The 24,073-nt window shown below is 39.1% G+C and overlaps 1 protein-coding gene across 1 annotated transcript in view; it reads left to right on the plus strand.

The window, feature by feature from the left end:
* The first annotated feature begins 1,357 nt into the window (after positions 1–1,357).
* LOC124141468 (mitogen-activated protein kinase kinase kinase 4-like) overlaps positions 1,358–24,073 on the plus strand; it is a 44,840-nt gene continuing 22,124 nt past the window's right edge. The window contains exons 1-9 of the mRNA XM_048402411.1: positions 1,358–1,435; positions 5,637–7,000; positions 13,390–13,493; positions 15,238–15,567; positions 16,200–16,457; positions 18,336–18,494; positions 19,827–19,984; positions 22,760–22,930; positions 23,736–23,835. Of these exons, the coding sequence (XP_048258368.1) occupies positions 1,362–1,435; positions 5,637–7,000; positions 13,390–13,493; positions 15,238–15,567; positions 16,200–16,457; positions 18,336–18,494; positions 19,827–19,984; positions 22,760–22,930; positions 23,736–23,835 (2,718 nt within the window). The 5' untranslated portion in view covers positions 1,358–1,361. The remainder of the gene's footprint in view (positions 1,436–5,636; positions 7,001–13,389; positions 13,494–15,237; positions 15,568–16,199; positions 16,458–18,335; positions 18,495–19,826; positions 19,985–22,759; positions 22,931–23,735; positions 23,836–24,073) is intronic.

Raw genomic sequence — 24,073 nt, forward strand, 5'->3', positions numbered from 1 at the left:
TAGACATCTTATCTTTGAGAATCAATGTATTTGCTGTTTTCGGCACAGATTTACAACATTTCATGGTGGGGGTAATGTGGTTGCAAATTCATTTCCTACCCGAATTTTATTTGAACCAATATAATTTTTTTATTATATTTACCCAAAATACTCCGCCACGGATTACTTTTCACAAACTGTTGCAGGAATTAGTGGTGGTTATAAATAGATATAATCAAATTTAACAACAGTAAAACTTTTATTTCAACCAAGTCTTTGAAAAGCATTTAGGAGTGATACACATAAGGAAGAGAATTTATGGATGTCACCTTCTTCATTATCAGGAACACAACGTTTCGGAGTATATGCTTACTCCTTTATAATTCACCTGATGAAGGAGTAAGCATATACTCCGAAACATTGTGTTCCTCATAATAAAGAAGTCGACATCCATGATTTCTCTTCTTTATGTTATTTCAATATTCAATAACATAAAAAACAACAACTCGGGTTTACTTTCTTTTGCCCTTCAGTATATTTTTGCTATGGTGGAATATCTTCATCATGTGATTGTTCTAATGCCAAATAAAATACACAGTCAATCGATACTTTAGTTGAATAGTCTTTTTTTGTTTAACGCAGCACTCAGCAATATTCCAGCTATATGACGGTCCTCTGTAAATGATCGAGTCTGGACCAGACAATCCAGTGGTTGACATCATGAGCATGGATCCACGCAATTTGGATACGATGACATGCATCAACCAGGTCAGTGAGCCTGACCACACGATCCCGTGAGTCGCCTCTTACAAGCATAGTCGTCTTTTACGGCAAGCATGGGTTGCTGAAGACCTATTCTAAACCCGATTTTCTCGGAAAAGGTATATTCGCAAATTCTTTAGTAAAAATGTCTATTTCATTATATTAAAGTTTACATTATAAATATTCCTCCCCACTGTTTGTAATGTGAAGCCTATTTCTGGTGATATCCGCCATATTTCTGGAATATTGCTAAAAGCGGCGCAAAACCATGTGTACTTACTCCCATAAATATTCACTTTCTATTGTTCGTCATACAAAATGCCCCATAGAATACAGCGTTCGCTTTGTGCGTTATCTCTATTTCCTACTAGATCTACGTCAAATTACCGCCGTCATATAGCTGGAATATTACTGAGTGCGGCGTTAAACAACAAACAAACAAATACTACGTCAAATTGATAACATGTTGATACATGTTGGACTATGCGACTGTCTACCAACCTTTTTGAAATTGGCGGGATTCAAGCTTGTTTGGGTCAAAGTTCACCCTGGGCACCTGCAGCTTGTCTCGCGCAGCGACCTCGAGAGAAGGTGTGATAACACGATATTTGCATTCCAACATGGCGGACGACGAAGACGATGCAAGGTACTCTCGGTCACCTCGCGAAGACTACGACCCCTTGAAGGACGATCGGTAGGTGGCAGCTAGTGCTACTGATTGTCGGAAGTTATTTTTATATCATGCGTGATCAATGGGAGCTGCAGCCGTTTGCAGTTCTGCAGAATCAATCGGTTTGCGGACAGACATTCTTCCTTCGCTTTTGTTGTGCGATATGGCCCCGATCGTCATGCAGAAGCCCCATACCTGTTTACATGACAGTATCCCTAAAGACGTGATTTCCAGAATTATTTGACAATAAATGCCATCAGATTACATTAACACTTTGCTGAAATAGCCATGGATACGTATTTGCTTTTGAGCATCGCCCACCGTTCTATAGTTGGGGTCATGTCAATTGAGTCGGATAATGACGTTTGTGACACTGGGGCCTCCACTGTCGCCTACACTTTCTTCCGTGTTCGTTACGGATTGTGTGGGTATCCTAACTTTAACCTCTGAATTGTGCGTAATCATATTGACCCAATTGATGCACTGGTTGTTACAAGAAGCTTGATGGTCACTTCTTAATGACATTTTTTGGTTATGTCAAAGGCACAGGTAGGCTCGTGCAATGAATGAATTAAAGGGACTTATATTATATTTTTAGGGTTATCACTTTAACTTGGCAATTCATTTACTAGAGCTTTATGAATTGTTTGATAGACATTACTTAGAAGTTGACAGATGACAAAGTAGACACAATTTGTGGAAGGAAGCCTTGCTTGACAATAGTATCGAGGATCTTTACCGTCACCTTTACAGTAAATAAAGAAGTTGTTATCCATAAATTGTGTCTACTTTGTAGAGCTTTATGACTTAATCAGCTGTGTTAATAAATTGGTTGCAAGTGATTCCATTGTATTTGATTGGCTAAACAAGAATTTTATTTGCATTTATGTTTCCATAAACCATGATAGACCAAAAAGAAAACCATCCCACTCCCAGTACAGACTGCTGATTTCCTGATTGGCTGATATTGGAATGGGCGGGGCATGTGTTGCAATATTTGTTTCACAATGTCACTGATTTCGTACTGTTGTCTACAGGTTTTTGTGTTAATGATGAAATAAGCAACCTGTGAAGTTATTGTTGCTGACATTGTTTATAAGAATTGACTTCAATATGTTTTTGCATTTATGGAGCTGCAAATGTAAAAACTGGTGTGCATATGCTATGTGGATTTACACAAAGTGCCTTATGTTTGTACCTACATTAGTGCAAAAATTATAGAAATTTATTCTTAACTGCATCATGATGCATGCCAACAGTGTTTTTGACACAGGAAACCAGCATTTTGGGAAACTGAATTTATTATCAGTTGTTTGCCTTCTGTGTCATGACATCTGAACTGTTAGGATGATGTCGGTATTCACTTTGCTCAGAAACATGTATCATGAATAGTGACAGAATATGTTGGATCGACAGATATGGCTCTGTGACTTTGTTGCTTGTGTGTCATCATACCTCAACAGCACGGATAACTGCCCATGATGTCAACACTGGTTTGTCTGGTCCATACTCAGTAATACACAAGCTGCCATCATCATGGTCTATTGCTGGAAGATTGATGAGTGCAAACAATCCCTATTGGCAGGCATTTTGAAATAACTATTTGTACAAGTGTATGCGTCAGAGAGCTGAGTTATTACGATGGTTACAATCACTTAAGCATGTTAAGTATTTAGATTACCGTATTTGACATAATAAGCGCCCAGGGCGCTCTCAAAATTAGAAATAGGGGGTTCTTATTAGAATATTATTTTGGTGAAACAAAACATGGTTGAAAGATAAATTTTGTGGTTTATACTGACAGCCTGAAATGTTTATGTACGACAGATATATTTTCCCCAGAATTTAATTGCCCAGACATACGGGTGCATATAACACACGTGTGCGTATTATACCGAATACATAAGTTTTGTGTACATTGATCAATTGGAAGGGGTGCTAATTGTGCTTTGTTCACTAGCCAATCTACCAGCAAATATCGCTGTGGGCGCTTATTACGTAGAATACGGTATGTGTGGCAATACATTTTGGTGAAAAACACGATAGAAATCAATTGAGATATTGCCTAAGGACAAGACAGCTTTTATCTCTGTCTCCCATTGTGACATTGTGCATTATGATCATGATAATAAGCGGTTTGATGTTCTAATCATTATGAGTGAGTGAGTTGGGTTTAACATGTTAACACCACTTTCAACAGCATTCCGTTTATATCACGGCATGTCAGCTTGATGTAGGAGGAAAGCCTGAAGTGATGCAGGTTTAATAGTTGTCCAGGGCTTAGGATTTGCTTCATTTTCTACACACTTGTAATGTCTATTGTACGTGGCATGTACCATTATATGAGATAAATATATTAATCATGTTGGTGTTAAAAACATGTTTGAATATTGTGCTGTAGGGATGACAAAATGTATCGATGTATTGCAAATTTAGTCTAAACACAACGATAATCAAGCAATGTGTACATTCCTGTTATAATTCTGTATCGATTTTCAGGAGTAATTTTTGCACAGCTCTTAGTTGATCAAAATTTAGAAAAGTTCCCACGTTTCTGTAGATGACTGTCCATCAAAAATAAAATAAATATCTGTAACAAATCGAGGTTACGAGATTAGAGTTATCCCCCTTCATAATTTTTGCAATTTCAGTTTACTTGGTACCTTTGCATGATCAAATCTCAGGGAAAAATTACCTACATGTATCACATATAGTCTGGAAGGTAATTTAAGGTGCCGACGTTTACTACAGTATCTGAAAAACTTTCGGACCTACTCCAGTCAGAGTTGGTATGAGATTATTAAACAGTCATACATAACTGGATATTACATTTAAAGACAATCGGTGCATGAATAAAAAATCTGTCTATTTAGACGAAAGGGTGCACAGGAATCACGCACGTTGAGATGCCCAACGCTAACACCGTATTCGTGCATGCGTGATTCCCGTGCGCCCTTTCGAGTTGAGTTGATTGGTTCAACTGTGACGCAGGGGTAGCATTTTGCAGGTGGCAATAAATGCTCGTTCCACCCGTGACGAACAGGTCTGGTTGTTGATGAAATATAGTGATAGCTAAATAGACAGATTTTTTTATTCATGCACCAGTTGTCTTTAAATGTAATATCCAGTTATGTATGACTGTTTAATAATCTCATACCAACTTTGACTGGAGTAAGTCCAATGGTTTTTCAGATGCCATGCTAGAAACATATGATTGTCTGTTTGAATCTCGGCTCTCTCCGAATATGTGTCTTGGTATGTCAGCACCAAATCCGTTCTTATGGTTTCACTGAAGTGGTAAACATCTGAGATCTGCAACACTTTCGGCTTTCCTTCGACACGAAGCTGACATGCTGTGATATAACTGGAACAATTAGAATGTTTAGCCATTTAGTGTAGAACTTCAGAGAAAGCACAATCTTTTACATATTACATTATTAAGTTGAAGCATATGTTAAGCATTGTTTTGTATTTCACCAGCCTGTAGATGTCAAGTAGACAGGGGTTTATATCAGATTCTAAACAAAGTGCCCCTAAACACAATGCTGGAGGGCAGTTTGGGAAAATATTTGAATGATTTTGTTCAAAATTGATTTTTACTCTTCATTTTTTTCTTAAATTCTTAATAAATAAGAAATTTTTAATACAAATTGGGAATTTTTGCTGTCATTTGCTGCAAACTTGGGGCCGAATAGCTGCCTCTGAAAAGGTCTAGATAACTCCCTGAGTAGGTCACAATGGTCAACACCTATTTTCAGCCTATGACCTATGGTCAGTGCTAGTTTACAGCCTGGTGGTTAAGCTGTTCACTTGTCACACTGCAGGCCTGGGTTTGGCACCCAAGATGGGTACAATGTGTGAAGCCCATTTCTGTTGTCTCCTGTCACAGAATTGCTGGAATATATGTAAAAGCGGCGTAAGACCAGTCTAGCACACTCTCTTAGTGACTCATGGGGATTTGGAATTCCGGGTTAGAATTGGCCTCCGGCAATATATGCTGGTTTGTAAGAGGCCTCCAAATGGATTTGGTGATTGGGATTGGTGACTTGGTTGATGGCTTGCATTGTTGCTCACAATATTGATCACTGGATTGTCTGGTCCAGACTGAATTATTTACAGGCGTCATGGTGTCATGTAGCTGGAATATTGCTGAGTGTGGCATTAAAAGACAAACAAAGTTACACTACAATGAACTGTGCTATAACCTTCCTTTTATACCCCACAGACGCAACTTCGTGCAAGCTGACGATGGAGAGGTCAGTCCTGGAGAACAGGACAGCAATTTTGATAATGGGGGTTTCGATGATGATGATTACAACACCCAAGGGGCCTTTCAGTACAGCGTGACCCCTCCGTCACAGCCGAGGATGAGGAAGAGAGCCAGCAGGAAGCTGTCAGGTAAGGGGAAGCAAGGCACTGATTCCTACAAAGAATGGAAGGAATACTTGGGCATGAAGAAGACCCAGCCCCAACCCCGGACACCCGTCAATATCATCAAGGAGCAGTACGGAGATGATCCGGGCTTATGCAAACTCAGCGGAACTGATTCAGATGACAATCTTGACAGAGACATCCAACGAGAAAAGAAGGACAAGAGAAGGAAAGATAAGGATTCCAAGCGGTTGATGACCAAGTCCCGTGGACATGAACGCTTTGTTAAAAGGCTTTCTGATGATTTCACGGAAAGCTCTGAAAATCAGCTCAATAAGAAAATTGTCAGCATGTATGCGAATATTGATCTAAATAAATCTAATACCTTCAGCAGCCTACAGATGCCAGTGAATCCAATTACTATTACGCCAAATAATCGAATGCAGAGAGAAGCTGCTGTGCCAATTGAATGTCCGAAAGAGAGGTTTGACTTCTACAATATCTTTTCTACTTTGATTAATATGGGTTCGCAAAATAAGAAGGACAAAGACAGACAGTTAGCTAACTGCTACAAGCGCCAGTTGAGCTCAGAACAAGAAATGTGGCAGAACAGGGTCAATGATGTTATTTGGATAGAACTTCATGCATGGTTTAGATTTTGTTCCTTGGAGGAGGCTAAGGAACAACTGAATTTTGAAAGGGAAAAAGTTATGGCGATTCTGGAGGAGATCATCAACTTCAAGATGGTGTGCCAGGATATGTCGGATGTCGATGATGACACGTTTCATGAACATGAGGTGTCCAAGACGTCTCCTGTCGACAAATTGTGTGGTCGTGTGTCACCAGGTGTTTCGGCATCATTTCAGTCACTGAATCTCACATCAGATATGGTGGATTGTCAACGAGAGGCTCTTAGCTGTGTGAAGAAACTCTTAGATGACTTGGACGATTGTGAAAGTCTTTATCCAACCACAAAAGCGTTTGCTAAAGAAAATGACTTGTATGCTAGTGAGCAATTTAATCAGAGGGTGAAGTCTCTATGTTTGTGGTTGAACATTACTCGAGATCTGTGCCACAAGATGAAACTGTTAGGACGTGTGCTTGGTGTTCAGAATGTTCATGGCCTAGACTGGCCCATGATAGACTATGAGAGTCCACGTGCGTCGGAGTCGGCCTGTGTGTCACAGAGACCCAGTATCCCTAACATACTGGAGACGGGTAAGTATTTGGGAATTTGGGTTCCGGTTTATATCATGAAACAAAACAATGGAAACAGTTGACGACCTAAATATATAAAAGGGTGGGGGTATAAATTATATGAAGGAATCCCGTTTTTTTTGGTGTGTATGTGTGACCTATAACTTGAAGACTTCAAAATACATGTATATTGATTCTTTTCAAACTTAGTGAATACTTTTTGTGCCTATAGGAGAGGTGCAGTGTGAAGTTGGATTTCAATATTTGGATCTTGTTTTCATTTTTTTGCTTAGAATGTTTTGGCTGAAACATTGGTGCAACCTATAGCTAGAAAACAACTTCATGGATTCTCTTCAAATTTAGAGAACAGTTTCCATACTAATAGAAGAGGTGCATTGCAAAGTGTAATTTTGGAATGTGTATTTTCTGAAAAAGAATTTATTTTTCATGTTTTGAGCTTAGAATATTCTTTTACTTCAACATGTGTGACCTATCAGGGTTTTAGATGGCCGTCGGTCACCGGTCATAGACCGATAAAATTTCTATTTGACCGATGGTTTGTTTAAGTTGTTCGACTTTTGACCGATAGAAATGCTAAGCAAGCCGTCACACGTGTCATAATTTCATGATTAAATAGTAGGGATTATTCCACTCAGGGTATCGATTTTAATGCCCGATGAAATGCTCTCATAAAGTTTAGTGCCAATCGAGAGAATGTACAGTACACATATTGTCCTGTTTTCGATCCGAGCTTTCAGCATCATATACAGTGAGTGTTCTCTCGCTATTGCGCCCGTCAATAATAGCGCTTACTCGGTTATAGCGGGCGGTAAAGCATGGTCCCAAAATTTACTTATGTTTATAATAAACTCAAGTTTTCCAATGACACGATGTTTTCCCCCCATCTCAAAAAAACATAATCAACTGATCACCGCGATCACGTAACACCGGAAATACCAGTCAACAAATCCGAACTGAAGTACGCAATTTAATCCTATTATTATAATATCTGGTTATAAAAAGGTGTTCATTGTTTATCTGGACTTATGTTTGCAATATATCTTATAGATTTTATTAAAAAAAATATTCAATAATTATAATAATTTTGGCGAAATCTTATGCGAAGTGATCGGTAGATCGCACAACTCACCGTTATTTACAGCAACCACGGTCAGATTACCGCTATTGACGCCTTGAAACGAACTTTATTTGCAAGAGAATGGATACACATATCATAAATGCCATACCTTGACTCATTTAAAGTCATATTTGAGGCAAATTGACTATTAAATGTCAACATAACACTTTCGCAATCGAAATACATGTAGCCTAGCGCGGGAAGTCCCTTCGGTGACTGGTCAATTTGTTCAATACGTAAATAATTAGATCTAACAATGTGAAATCTCCGCAAAAACGCTGAAAATCACGTTTTTTAAAACAGTGGTCCTCGAAAAGAGTCATCTTCCTAGTAAAAATATAATCAAAGATTAAAAAAAATACTCCGAAAATATCGTGTTTCCAGAGAACCGTCGCGGATTGTCCTGTTTTCGATCAGAACTTTCAGCATCAATTATGCCTTTATTATTATTCATGACACAATACTATTATCGTCGGATCATAGGTTTTCGGACATCATACGTTTTCAATCACGAATACTTGCACCATAACGGTAGGTGTCACACAGAAATTATAAATACTCAGATGATGGCTTGATTCTAAGATAAAGTTGTCCTTTATGAATAAGTGAATGAGAAGTTTTACACTTACAGTTGTTCATGTGATCAGCGAGAAAACTATGACTGTTTCTTCAGTGTCCGAAAACCCATAACCCTGGATATGTGTTGAAATAATGTCATATTTGCAATGTTTTTTTCAACAAAAGGTAAGTAAGTACAAGGCTATTTAAAAAAAATATATATTTCAACATGGGGAAGGGTCAGACATTGCACGCTTGTGACAGTTGTCCTTGTGTCTGGGGGATGGGGGGTGAAGTTGATGGCAGTATTGCTCCCAGACCCGGCGGTTAGCCGGGTGTGCGGAAGCTATGCCCGATTTTTTAAAAGTACTGATTTATCTTAGAAATTTTACTGCATCCGGAATCTTTGTTTAAGTGACTTGTTGACTTTTGCCACTGACTTATTACATTTCTTGGGTCCAAGTCATTGACCTGTATACAGCTTTTTGTGTCAAAATCACTGCCTATAACTATAACTAATTCATGGATTCTTTTCCGATTGAGGGTACAGTTTCTAGATACCAATAGGGGAGGTGCAGTGCAAAGTTTGATTTCAATAAGTGCATTTTCTTAGAAAACATTGCCATTTCATGTTTTGAACTTAGAAATGTTGGAGTCGAAGTCAAGGGTATTAGTGAGCCCTGTTCAGTTTTTGTCTTGTTTATTTACAGTTAATACTATTGCAGGGTATTCATTAAGCTGGGGTATCTTGTACCCTGTTGCAATTGCATGAACATATGTGATATTGTACCAAAAGGAAGTATTACAGTTGAATACCTGTCTTTAGCCTTCAGACAATTATGCCCCAGCAAACATATATCCTACCTCAAATGAAACTTGTGCGAACATGTGTCCTATCTCAGATACTCAGTCTGGCTCATTGGAATATACAGTCTCGTTAATCTGACAATCGGCTTTATCCGACAAAAAATGATGGGAACCAATTAAATCAGTGCTATTTAGACCTGTTAATCCGACAGTCTTGCACTCCGACTCCGACACACCTAATTTGCAACGAATTGCTGAAATCACTCATTAATCAGTCTCGTTAATCCGACACAGTGATCAGTGTACTCCGTGGTCATCTGCCCGCGAGTACACAGCCCGTGTTTTGATGCGAGACGAGTCGGCGAGTAGCTGCATATCTTAACGGCTGCAGAGATAAACAATTACTGCTTTAAAAAAACAAAACAGGATTAATCACATGCCTACATTACCTCAATCTCATTTAACTCGGATACAAGTTCTCGCTACCACTGAGGACATCCCATCACGTCAGAACGACCTTTCGCAAACTTTGACCATGTTGACCGACCAATGAAATTACTTACAGGAAGTCGACATTAGCCACAAGAAAGTAGCTTTCTTAAGCATTGTGGCACTAGTTTCAAATTAGCGACTTCCATTCCAGACTATGCTTTAAACATCAGTCAATTTTGCATCAGTCATACAGTCCGTAACAGTAGTTTTGTGTTAAACTTTAGTGGTTGCATGATTAGAAATCATATTCCGCTGACAATGTAACACAACAATATGAATATTTCATTTTTCCTTCCTGCGTGTTCGTATCTCTATCTACATGATCTATCGTGTAGTTGTCCGCGTTTTGATCACGAACGGTTATAATCCTACATACTCGTTAATCTGACATAATCATATGCAACCAACAATGTCTGATTAACGGGACTTGACTGTAGGTTGGCTAGTAAAAACTTCAGTTTGACTCCTTAAATGTTCATGTTAGGGGCTGCTTGGCTCCTTAATCAATAAGTTAGACTTATAAGGCTGGAGCATCTTGAAGGATGTACTTGTAAGGCAGGATAAGTTGAGTTGTGACCTGGCAGTTAACTTTGTGTGACTATGTATGAGGTCCGCCCACTGGCGTGTGAAGGAAGGGTAGTGGGTGGTCCGTGACATGACATTGGCTAATGAAACTACTCTCGCCTTTGTCACGAGCGATACCTCTGCTCTGGTGCGCTTTAGTGTTGACACAGACAGACCCTGGCAATGCTAGCTTTTGACAGTGCTTGAGATTTATTGGTACATTCTTCCTCCATGTAATGTATGACATTACTGGCCAATTCTCAAGCCTGAGAATGTATGATTCGGCCATGCTTACCTAATTTTGTCATGTACCTATTTGTAATTAACTTCTATCAAGCAACTTTTTGAGGATTCTGGTATGGACTTGTCACACCGACCTCTTAATAGTCTTATGAGCAGATGTGTCCACGGGAGTGTAGTCAATTTCATTATCAAGACCTGCATGTGCACATCATGCGTACACCCCCTCTACCTGTAACAAACCAGATATGTTTGCTCAAACTCACTGCACTGCCTACTTGTCTCAAACGTGTTTTGTGAGTTGATTCAACTTATCCAGGATTACCAGAAGTTTTGTCTGTTGATCAAACATGTCAAATGCATGATTCATATGTGATTTTGATATTACATTTTACCTGGTTGAAACAGGGTTAATATTGGAACATGAATGGACTGTCATTGTTTCAATAATCAGTAAACATGATAAAGTTGCCATTGTTACAGTGAAAAATGAATGACCCTGAACATACAGAAAATATACAAATATTTGTGGTTCTGAGGCAGGGGTGTCACGGTTCAATGATGATGTACTTGTGTTGGATAGGGGTTTATCTAGGATTTCAGAAAATGTGCTCTTGGTACTAGTGGTGGGCCATTTGGGACTTTTTAAAATATTTTGGTTCAAAATTGGTTCATATTTTCTCAGACATGTTAAAGTGTTTATTAAGTCTTTGAATGGCATTTAGAAGTGATGCACATAAGAGAGAAAATATGGATGTCACCTTTTTTATGTGAAATACATTTTGGAGTATATGCTTACTCCTTCATCAGGTGATGTACATGATGAACATGATAAAGGAGTAAGCATATGTTCCGAATAGTTGTGTTCCACATAACAAAGAAGATGACGTCCATAAATTCTCTCACTTAACTTTTTATTGGTCCAGATATTAATGAAGTACAATTCACGTCTGCAGAGCCATTACATTGTCCCCTTTGAGATGCGGGCGGACGGATGGACGAACTCCGTTACTCCCGCGCCGCTTTGTGGCAGGGATAAAGTAATGGAGTTTGTCAATCCATCCGCCTGCTCCTCAAAGGGGACAAATTTTCTCCGAAACTATTAAGTTAGAGAAATGAAATTTTACATACTGAAATCACTGGTCATCATTTTAAATGAGTTAAAAAATTGGCGTCATAAATTCATTTTTTACATACAGAGTTATTGCCCTTGCACAGTGCTTTTCAACTTACAGGGATGTGAAATCTCCGCGGAAATGCGGAAAATCGCGTTTTTTAAAACAGCAGTCCTCGGGAAAAAATCATCTTCCTTGTAAAAATATAATCAAAGATTTAAAAAAAATTCTCCAAAAAATATAATTGTGTTTTCGGACAACCGACTTGACTTGACTTTTGCCATAAACTTATTACATTTCTTGGTTTGAATGTTGTCCAAACTGCGCGAAATTGCTTAAAATGCAACCAAAGTAGTTTTCCTCTCTTTTGGGCAAAACCCACTCACATCCCTGAACTTAGTGCAAGTTTTCTCAGAAACTACTGATGCTACATGCTTGTTAGGGCTGGGACGGGTAACTCGGGTACTCAGGTCGGGTGGGTCCTGAGTAGGACCGGGGAACCCACAGGACTGCCCAGACCTGTGGTTAGTCACAAGATACATTGTCAAAATACAAATATTATCTAAAACTCTATGGTTACACTCCATGTCACTATTGTTGGCATTTCTTTCTGACTTTGCACCCATTCCTTCCTACCTTTATGGGTTTGAATAAAGATAAAACTTCAGTCAACTTTTCAGTGTATGCATGACAAGACATTTAACTCATGTACTGTATCTAAATACATTTTGCCTTGGCTCCGATAAAACTATTCCCAATCGGACATGTTGTGTCTAACTCTTGTGACCTATAGCGAGTATCCGGGTAGAGTCGAGTAATAGTTGGGTGGGTACCCGGGTAGTAAATTTGGACTTGTCCCAGCCCTAATGCTTGTCTATGTGATACTCGTCAAATTATTTTTCCCAGAGTTACTTCCCTTGCTACATGCTTTTAGATTTTGAGCATACACAGTTACAGCCCTTGATCCATGTTATTTTACAAAGTGCATAGTGTCTCTACAATGGGGACATGTTTTCTCAAAGACTAAGTTTAAGTAAGAGATACTTATCAAGTCCGAGTTTGAAAATTGGTACCATACATTATTTATTCCAGAGAAGGGGCCTTTTGTGTGCAATAATTTCACATTTATTTCTTTTTTTTTCTGATGACATAAGCGGCCGAGTGCCTATCACTTCTTCAGGCTTTATAGGTCTCTTTTTCATAGTTTATGTTCACTACTATATGAAGAAACAAAATTCTAATGTGCCCCATGGCAGGGGATAGTGAAAATGTCGTTTGCTTGTTTTGTATCTGTAATAATAACCATGACATGAAATTTGAAATTATCAATTTCAATTTGAGAATTAGCATTATAAAATTCTGCACACTTGGGTCCGAATATCTGCCTAAGAGCAGGTCTAGATACTTCGCAGTAAATATGGAATGTTGGGTCCATGTACATGAATTACCATGGTAACAGTGGTGTGTGATGAAGACATTTGGTGATTTGCCTCCAGTTCCGTCCGACTCGGATGCTGATGATGAAGCAGAGGAGGCAGCTGGTGGAGGCAAGCAGTTTCTCAGCCCCACCGACGATTGCAAGAAGGTCAAGTTTGTCGGGGTCAGTAAAAGCAGTGTTCAAAATAAGCATCTGCCCCTAGGCCCGTGGCAGGTAGGTCACGTGTCAGGCCGTAGTTTCAAATTTGTATTGGTCCATGTGGCCTGCAGTAAATTAATTTTATGTGCTGATTTGTTTGTCACAATAAGCTGCAGTTATTTAAATTAGGGCCTGAAGAGCTTAGTCAGGGCCTGCAGCTTCTAAAGTCTGTGGGTCGTGATGGCAGCCTGGCAATTTGTTTTGTTTCAAACACTGGTAGAACACTTTTCAGTTTGTATTATTTAATTTTAAAATTTGGATTTCAATTTGGTAATTTTTAATGACATTTGCTGCAGACTTGGGACCAAATATTAGTGTCAGAGCACGTCTGAATAATTCCTTGTGTTCTGTAGTCTTCTAAACAGCTTTTTGCAGCGAGCTTTCTGGAGATTAATTGGGTGTACATGAAGACTAATTATAGTACACCAGGGTTTTACGCGACATTTGTGCGTCCAGTACAAACAGATGTTAACATTGGCTGCAGGAAAAAAATATACTGTATCCCAAGGGATGCACAATAATACCCATTGTACCTACATAGTGTCCAACCCAGGCCGCGCAATTGCATGATTCACGCTGAAAAAATGAAATCGCCCCTCATAAAAAAAACAAAGCGCGATCTGTCGCACACAGTAATTTCTTGTACAGTCACTTACATTATCAGCTGTTTATCCCTACCTTTAGATTCAATACTCACTAAATCTTTAATCAATTAACGAAGAAAGACAGTTCACAGCAAACATTGTAAACAACTGTCGAAGACCGATCGATAACAACAGGAAGTTCGAACACGAGTGATGCCCCTTAGGTTGCTGAATAAATTATCGATATAGGATTGGCATAGGAAACGAAATTTGATTTACTTTAGTAGAAAACGTATCAAAACTTTGATAAAAAATATCTTATATTTTGTTGTTTAGTAATCAAAAACCTTTGACAAGATGTTTAAAGACAATTAAATATTCTATCTTGAATAGTTCTGAAAATATTTTGAGCATTTTAGTTCGTTTAAGTTTCGTTTCTGAAATCACACAATATGAATCGCCGACTGTCATAGCAGACGATCTTTTGGATAGTGAATTACCATGTCGCGCAAAAACAAAAGAATTACAGACTTTTTTAATCAAAATAGAAAAAAGCACAAAGCATTGTTATTCATTTCAGTTCTTTATTCTGATCTGTTACACTTTTTTATGATGATGTTCCAGTACATAATACAAAATAAGACATTTTTGAAGAAAGCAATTATCCCCCCTACTTTTTCAAAATCCCTCCTATTTTCTACATGATGGGGGGACAAGTCCCCCCTTGATTTTCAATTCTGGGTTGGACACTGCCTACAGCACCTCTAGAGCAGTTATGGGTGCCTGTCATTTCATCCATCAATCACGCAGGGGGCGGTCGGGTAGCCTCGTGGTTAATGCGCTCGCTCGTCGTGCCGAAGACCCGGGTTCGAATCCTGACATGGGTACAATGTGTGAAGCCCATTTCTGGTGTCCCCTGTCGTGATATTGCTGGAATATTGCTAAAAGCACAATAAAACCATACCCACCCACTCACACACTAACTCAAACACTCAAACATTGCCAGCTATGACACTTAAAATTAATTAATGGGCTCTCCTGGACCCCAGATTCTGTAAGTCAGTGTAAATCAGCATCAAATATTTTATCCTGTTCAGTCAGATTTAACTGCTGTATTTCTCCAGGTCTACGAAGGTGATGAGAAGTCTTCGAGACCCGAGAGCCCCTGTATCAACGAGAACACCCTCCCACCCCTGGGTACATCTACCCCTATGAAGAGAGGAAACATCGGCTCCTTCGCCACATCAATATCTCGGGAGTCAAGTGAGGTGAGCCTGGAGGAACTGAACAAGACCTCGGTCTACCGGCACTACGTGGACAAGTGTCTCAAGAAGATGGGCATGCAGAAGTTGGTCATACGGCTCAGGGATGTGCTGGACCGGTCATTACAGCGGGCTCGGGAAGCCCTGGAGAAGCCCAAGCTGACAACGTGTGAGGGAGGAGAGAAGGACAAGGTAGTCATCCTTTGTGACAATTAAAGCATTCACTCATCTTTAAATCACTCGTTCTACATGTACTCTATTGAATGTCTGGTTGGTTGGTTGGTTGGTTTGTTGGTTTACGCCGCACTCAGCAATATTCCAGCTATATAACGGCGGTCTGTAAGTAATCGAGTCTGGACCAGACAATCCAGTGACTGGCATCATGAACATCGTCCATGCAATTGGGATCGATGACATGCATCAACCAAGTCAGCGAGCCTGACCACCCGATCCCATTAGTCGCCTTTTACGACAAGCATACTCACCTTCTACGGCAAGCATGGGTTGCTGAAGACCTATACTCATCAAGACAATAATATGACCAAATCTTTATTCTGCTGCTAAAGACAAGCTTCAACATAAATATTGGAAATGAAATATTGTTTTTCAAAAACAAATCTCAAATCAGCTGTTGTAATAGGGCAATGCTTTTCTATGTTTATATTTTTCAATTTAGGTGTAATGCATTTCAAGTAAAATCTCTGTTAAACCCAGATTGTTCTAAATTAAACAAATATGTTTCATGAAATCGTCTGATCAAGGGGAGATTATTCATCAAAAGTTATCTCCCCTTAACACCTCTGGTCTAATATCCTGTCATTCAGTCCCCCAGCGCCAGTGACCTAGCATCTTCCCCGTCCCTCGTCTTACTCCCCGAAGTGAGGGACGGCATATTCTACCGCAGCACAAGTTTGTCGGAGCACGGTGCCTGGAGCCAGGAGTTCATCAAGATGGGCCTGCCCTCCTTCCGACCCAGCTACTTGTTCCTGGTTCGAATCCCACTGGATGTCAGCCACGAGTGTCTCCGGTTGAGACTGGAACAGCGGCCCTTGGGAGACCCTTCCTTTCTCAGTGTCAGGCAGGTCAGTGTTTGTGGGACTCTTTGGAGCAGTCAGAAAAAAACAATGTATTTGAGAAAAAGAATATATATTTGAAAAAAAAGAATCCTAATTTTGATGACAGATTTGATAGGGAATGTAGATGTCCAACTTGAGTGTATGTTATGGATGATGTACGGAGGTGATACAGTGTTATGGTGTTTAAATTACTGACTGATACGTTGGTGTAGTGTTCAACAAGAAGTAATGCTATTGTTGTACTACTTCATGGCGCTAGCAGGTGTAAGTGGACTGGTCCATGTCAATATTTGCAGATATTTGCATATTAGCATCATTGCATAAGTGTGAGTTACTGTCTCGCCCCATGTGGATTCCCTAAGTGATCCAAGCAACATATTCTTTGTGTTAGGGGCGACTTACTCCTGTTAATAGATCAAATGGTTAGACCAGGTGACGATTGAATTCTACCCTGATCAGTGTTTGAAATAATTTTAAAACCAAACCAGACAGTCGGGCAGGTGACCATAAGTGTTGCCTGCCCATCTCTAAGTTACCTGCCCGCATTCAGACTTTATTAATATTGTAAAATCGCAAGAAATAAGAGACAAATTGGGTCTTGATTCAGTTGAAATAATGCAAACAATTCCTTGAGAATCTACAAGGTGTTATACTGAAACTGAATTCGTAAGAAGTCTTAAACTTATCTGCCAGACAGTCGGGCAGATGGAGGAAAATTTCATGCAGCCCATCCGAAATATTAACAACAAACACTGAATTGTCTGGTCCCCATGGTCCAGAAACAATTATTTTAAGGCCACGTCAGTTAGTTGGAATATTTCTGAGTGTGGCATAAACAACAAACACTGAATTGTCTGGTCCCCATGGTCCAGAAACAATTATTTTAAGGCCACGTCAGTTAGTTGGAATATTTCTGAGTGCGGCATAAACAACAAACACTGAATTGTCTGGTCCCCGTGGTCCAGAAACAATTATTTTAAGGCCACGTCAGTTAGTTGGAATATTTCTGAGTGCGGCATAAACAACAAACACTGAATTGTCTGGTCCCCGTGGTCCAGAAACAATTATTTTAAGGCCACGTCAGTTAGTTGGAATATTTCTGAGTGCGGCATAAACAACAAACACTGAATTGTCTGGTCCCCATGGTCCAGAAACAATTATTTTAAGGCCACGTCAGTTAGTTGGAATATTTCTGAGTGCGGCATAAACAACAAACACTGAATTGTCTGGTCCCCGTGGTCCAGAAACAATTATTTTAAGGCCACGTCAGTTAGTTGGAATATTTCTGAGTGCGGCATAAACAACTAATAACCAAACCATCTCCGCCAGTGGATTCACTAGTTTTCAAGTCCCCTTTCACATTACATACAATTGTTGCCTAAGGCTGCGTGATTCCCTGTGCAGAGTTGCTTTTCTTTGGGAACGCCAGAAACCTATGATTGTAGGTTCGAATCCCGGTCCGCCCTGATTATGTTTCTAGGTTTGTCAGCTCCATACCCTTACTCGTGGGTTTCACCGAAGTGGTAAAACCAGTGGACGTCACTTTGGGCTTTCCACCCACATCAAGCTGACACGCCGTGATATAACTGGAATACTGTTAAAAGCTGCTTTAAACCCAGCTCACTCACTCACTCACAGCAATTATGACCCTTGAATAAATTATGTCAAATAATATACTTAACCATTAAAAATTGTCTCTTGGTATTAGCTTCATGTTTTAAGAAATAATTGCAGAGCGATTGCTCAGCGAGTGAGTAAATATGTACCACACAGATGAAAGATGAGTGTGATCAAAGTGATGCTGACAAACTAATGATTATAATCCAAGCAATTCTGTGATGAACCCATGATGTTGCACTGATGGTAGCCTGCTGTCTGTTGCAGCTGATCCGGGAGTGCAAGGAGGTGCTGAAGGGGGCGGTGCTGGTCAAGCAGTACTACCAGCACATGGTGGCCTCCGTCATGTGGGACGACAACGAGGCCGAGGAGAAGTTCGCCACGGACCTGGAGCAGTTCGACAATGACATGAAGGCAATGCTGGATGTACGTCCGTCAGTGTTATAATGGGTGGCGGAGTGTTGTGCAATCCTGAGTTGTAATTGAGATCTACCTTATGTTTCTGTTCTAATGTTGCCAATGAAGGTAACAACACTGTCATTCACTCAATCAGAAGGCCCAGTTCTCATTGTCCATATGGCTCCTTTTGGGGTGTTCCCTCTGGCTTTTGAAACAACATCAACCTTAAACAAATTTGTCAGTCCCAACTTTCAGCAAATAAGAAAAAGAAAATTACCTGGTTTTAGTTCTTTCAACATCATGTTCACTGCAATTACGTCATCTCTGAAGTAACTAAGATCATTCACACAAAGTTCAGTCATAAGTTTCTTTTTTATCTGTGTCAATATTTCCAGGCTGACTTTGTTGAAAAATATGCTTCTGTAAATATTGCCGATATTTTGTTCATCAACAAAGATTTATAAGATACTTTATTTGCCAGTCCACAGGGCCTGGCAGTCACGTGAATTAACGGTCCAGCCTAATTTTACCAGTAAAAAAGTGGTAAATACCGGTAAACGGGAACACTGTCATTTTAAGACCAATTCTTCAGAGCCTCTGCTTTGATGGAAAATATTTTATTTGAAGAAAACAAACAATAAAAAAGATATTATTCTTACACATGATGCATGTATGGAGATATATAGTTTTCCTGTGTGCCACAGGTCAAAATAAGTATGTTTAGGTGTGCCCTTTGAAACTAGAAATTAGAAAACTAATAAATATCATTTCACCAAGGCAGTTGTAATGTTAAAATTTAAAGTTTGCCTTCTTCCTTTTTACTGAGATTGATGAACCCCTTTTCATTTCTAATTATCCAAATCTATTTTATGAATCATTCTGTACAATAATCATGTCCATATATAGATCATGTTCCATTTTCCATATTCCATGAACAAACATTGTCCCAAGGCATTGTTAAAATAATATTTTGTTATATTTTTACACCGTTCAGGCACTGGAAATTTTAGCCATGATTTTATGAGTTGATGCCATCAGCAATCAAATACAAAGCATTTCGAACCCTGTGATGTAAGGTGAAAGGGACAAAAGAGAAAACATCAGACTTACATTTTTTTACCTCCATTTAAAAGGGTTTTGTTTCCGACTACTTTCTTATTCCTTTGTGGAAAAAAGGTGAACACACTTATGTAGTAATCACAACTTCTCCATATTAATGTAAATATTTTGTGTTATGTTCTGCAGTATTAATAAAGCAACTGGCAGAACTTTGTAGAAGGTTAAGGAAACTGATGTTTGAAGGTTTATGATTTTAAGATGATTTCACTTGTATTTGATTGTGGATTCTGTGTTGGGCAGGACTACTTCAAGTATCTGCAGAGTTGGATCAGCGCCCTACAGTCTCTGCCTGAAGCATCCCGGAGCCTGAAGAACGCCCTCGAGGAGGAGTGGATGTTCACCAAGTACATCTGTCCCCATGTCATCGGAGGGGAGGCGGAGGCTGGCAAGAAGTTCAGGTACAGCGTTAGAAATTGGCACTAGTCCTGTAGTCCTTGCCAGGCTGCCCAATAGTTTTGTTTGTTTGTTTGTTTGTTTGTTGTTTAACGCCATACTCAGCAATATTCCAGCTGTATGACGTCCGTCTGTAAATAATCTGTCTGGACCAGACAATCCAGTGGTTGATATCATGAGCATGCATCAACCAAGTCAGCGAGCCTGACCACTCGATCCCGTTAGTCGCCTCTTCGACTGAGGTAGGGATGTCACTGCCTCATAAAGCTATACATTTACTAACATTATCATGGTTAAGATGGACAGTGAGAAAGAAAGCTTTTTTATTTTTAGGATTACGGATTTTTCAGCCCAAAGTCCAGGGTTGGAGGAGGGAAAAAAAAGCCAGACTCATTTTGTTTAAATGCAGAACGCCTCTGGCATATTTTATGGACATATTCTGTGCTCAAAAGACCGCCATTTGTGACGATAAAGGCCCTTGTAACAATAAAAATTCTACGACTTACAACACGGACAATTGTCAAGGGATCGATTATGTATCTCTTTACTAGTTTACAACGGTAAATTCATATGTTTTTTATTAAAAGGTGATGATAACAAATAAAATAACTGACTACCCGGCTATCAGCGGGGAAGGAAAATGGAAATCTGATTTTCTTTTTTTATATTTACTCCGTAATCCAAAAAATATAAAATGCCTGGCCTAAACCATATATGGACTTATTGTGACAGTTTTGAGTTGATATATCGATTCAAGATGTACCGTGTGTACAGTCAGTGATACCCAGAGTTCAGGTGACTTCACTCACTCAAGAGTAACATTAGTAACATAGACTAGACGACACTGTCTGTATGATTAGTTTGTAGGATGTCACCTTGACTATAGAATTGTATGGTGGTAGAGTGATGAGGAACAATAATCGAGGCCTCCTTACAACACTCTCTTGTGTCTCGTTAGTACTTTTGGACAAAAAGTTAAAATACCGTATTCGACGTGATAAGCGCCCAGGGCGCTCTCAAAATTAGAAATAGGGGGCTGTTATTAGAATAGTATTTTGGTGAAAAAAAGAGAGTTGAAAGATAAACTTCTTGGTTTATGCTGACAGCCTGAAATGTTTATATACGACAGATATATTTTTCCAGAATTTAATTGCCCATAATTAAGGGTGCATGTAACTCAAGAGTGCGTATTATACACGAATAAATAAGTCTTTTGTACATTGATCAATCGGAAGGGGTGCTAATTGGGACTGTTCACTAGCCAATATATCAGCAAATATCGCCGTGGGCGCTTATTAGAGCGGGGCGCTTATTACGTCGAATACGGTAATGAAATATATGAAGCACATCCTTGTACCCAGATAGTAGGATCATTGTAACATCAGTCACTGAAATGTCTTGACTATTTATTTGTCTTGACTATTGAATTGTCTTGACTATTTATTTGTCTTGACTATTGATTTGTCTTGACTAGGGCTGCAACGATACAGGAAGGTCACGATACGATACACATCTTGATATTCTGGTCACGATACGATACGTATCTCGATACGCAATGATAAAAAAACAAGACTTAAAGCATGTCAGAATTGAACCTTTCATGATTTTGGAACAGTCAAAATTATTTTACAATAACAAGACTACTGAAGTTGTTCAGCTTCAAAGTGGAACTTTCTCTAACTTTCCTTAAAAACAATTCAGAGTTAAAACACCAGAAAATAATTAATGTGCTCCACCAGTGATACAACGTCAAAGAATTTTGATGCAATGGTCGAAGAAATTGTATCTGAAATTATTGTTTTATCAGGAATAATATATTCCAATATCATGTTACCTTAGTTGCAGCTTTTACTATATATGTATTTAAAATTATAAGAACCACAAGTGTAGCATTTTGGTACTGGTGATTGCTGTTGCAGGATATTTTTACGTATGGAACAATTTGACCAGTCACCCTAGGGACTTCCCGTGCTACATGTATTTCGATTGCGAAACGTTATGTTGACATATATTAGCCAAATTGCCATAAATATGACTTTGAACGAGTCAAAGTATGGCATTTTTAATATATGTATCCATTCTCTAGCAACTAAAGTTCGCTTCAATGCGTCAAAAGCGGTAATCTGACCGTGGTTGCTGTATCTCTTCACACACGATTTCACATAACTTAATGAAAACAATATAAAATGAAATTTTGAAAAAAACTATTAAAATATATTACAAACACAAGTCCAGATATACAATGAACACGTTTTAATAACAAGTTAGTATGATAATGGTATTGAATTGCGTACTTCAGTTCGCATTTGCTGAGAGGTATTTCCATTGTTATGTGCTTGCGGGGATCAGCTGATAATGTTTTTTGAGATGGGGAAAAACATCTGTCGGTGTAAAACCTGAGCTTATTAAAAATGTAAGTACGTTTTTGGGAGCCATGCGATACCGCGCTATAACCAAGTTAGCGGTTTATTGAAAGGCACAATAGCGAGGAAACACTGTACTTGAGATTTGCGTTCCGTATCGTGGCGTATCGATAAATGGGCCCACGTTTATCGTATATCGTATCGTGGGTCAAGTATCGCGATGCATCGGAATATCGGTGTATCGTTTCACCCTTAGTCTTGACTATTGAATTGTCTTGAATATTTATTTGTCTTGCCTATTGATTTGTCGTGAATATTGATTTGTCTCAACTAATGATTTGTTTTGACAATTGATTTGTCTTGACTATTTATTTGTCTTGAATATTGATTTGTCTTGACTATTGGTTTCACTTGCAGCACCATGGTTCTCAGTTTGCTGGTGAATATTGCGGACTTCCTGGAGAATGGCATTGATGACTGTACATCTGACCTGTACGACCTGACGGCCTACGATAATGACCGCAGTGACCAGGAGTGTTCTGATGACTCGACCACCACGTCTAACAAGGAATGGGTTTCCGACTACAGGTATTTGGTCTCTGAACAGACTCAAAGATACAGCTTTGATAAGAATCTACTAACAAGTTGTGTGAAAAAATGCTTTTCATCTGTAGGTCTCATCATCCTCTGCATTCTCTGTCTCAAGGATTTAAACATTTTAATGATCTTCATGAAACTTTGCCCTCACATCAATCAAGCATTGAAATATTTCCATTTACAGTACTGAGCTCATAAAAGTAAATACATTAGGCTAAAAAAATAAATAGTCCTGGTTCTCAGGCAACGTCCGCATCATCATAAAGTCTGTCGAACATTTCATTTTTATTTCCATTTAAAAAAAAAAAAAAATACTTGAACACAATGGGATCAAATATAGCATGCCTTTACATGCACATTGCTTTACTGCACATCTTGTGTTATGGTAATGGCAGTCATTGGAGTTTGTATGCTTGTTTATATAGGGAGGCCCTTTCCGAGGTTGACTGCACACAACTGTTTATTTGATTACATACTAATTTGAACAAGCAAAAAAATAAAACCACCACCCGCACTATATTTTCAAAAGTCATTGCCTGAGAAGCATTTCTTTTATTTTTTTAAGCCTTATGAAGCCGTGCTAACAGATCTCCCTTTGATTGAGTAAGGTTACTGTGATGTAGTGTGGAATCAGGAATGCAGACATTAAACTTGCACCACATCTTACTCTCCAGTTTGGTAACAGCTTACCTTGCGTCATACATGTTGTAGGTGTTTGTCCCAATCAAATAGGGGACAATATGCTGATCATGATTGAGAAGTGATACAAACTCCACTTTTGTTTTCTTCGATTCAGGCACACCATTCAGCACACATGTAGGAACTTTAAGATACTGTTTCATGAGGCGCGGGAAAGAGCATCAAAGGCCCTGGGCTTTGCTAAAATGTTGAGAAAGGTAAGCAATCAACGACACCTCTGATAAGGCCACCTGAGTTTTGCTAGCTGTAAATTTGAAAGGAGGTTTCTGCTGCTTCCTTGTGTTTGACTGAACTGAATGTCAGGAGGCAGTTTTACTCTCTCCAGTTCATTAGTTCGTACTCACTCATGGAATGTTAATCAACAAACTTAGACTTCCTCCTTTGGTGAAGCTGAGTTAAATGTTAAACAATGATGCTAAACAGTGCTTTAGCTTC

This window comes from Haliotis rufescens, unplaced genomic scaffold (assembly GCF_023055435.1).
Source record: "Haliotis rufescens isolate VD_foot unplaced genomic scaffold, xgHalRufe1.0.p SCAF_26, whole genome shotgun sequence".
Taxonomy (NCBI): domain Eukaryota; kingdom Metazoa; phylum Mollusca; class Gastropoda; order Lepetellida; family Haliotidae; genus Haliotis; species Haliotis rufescens.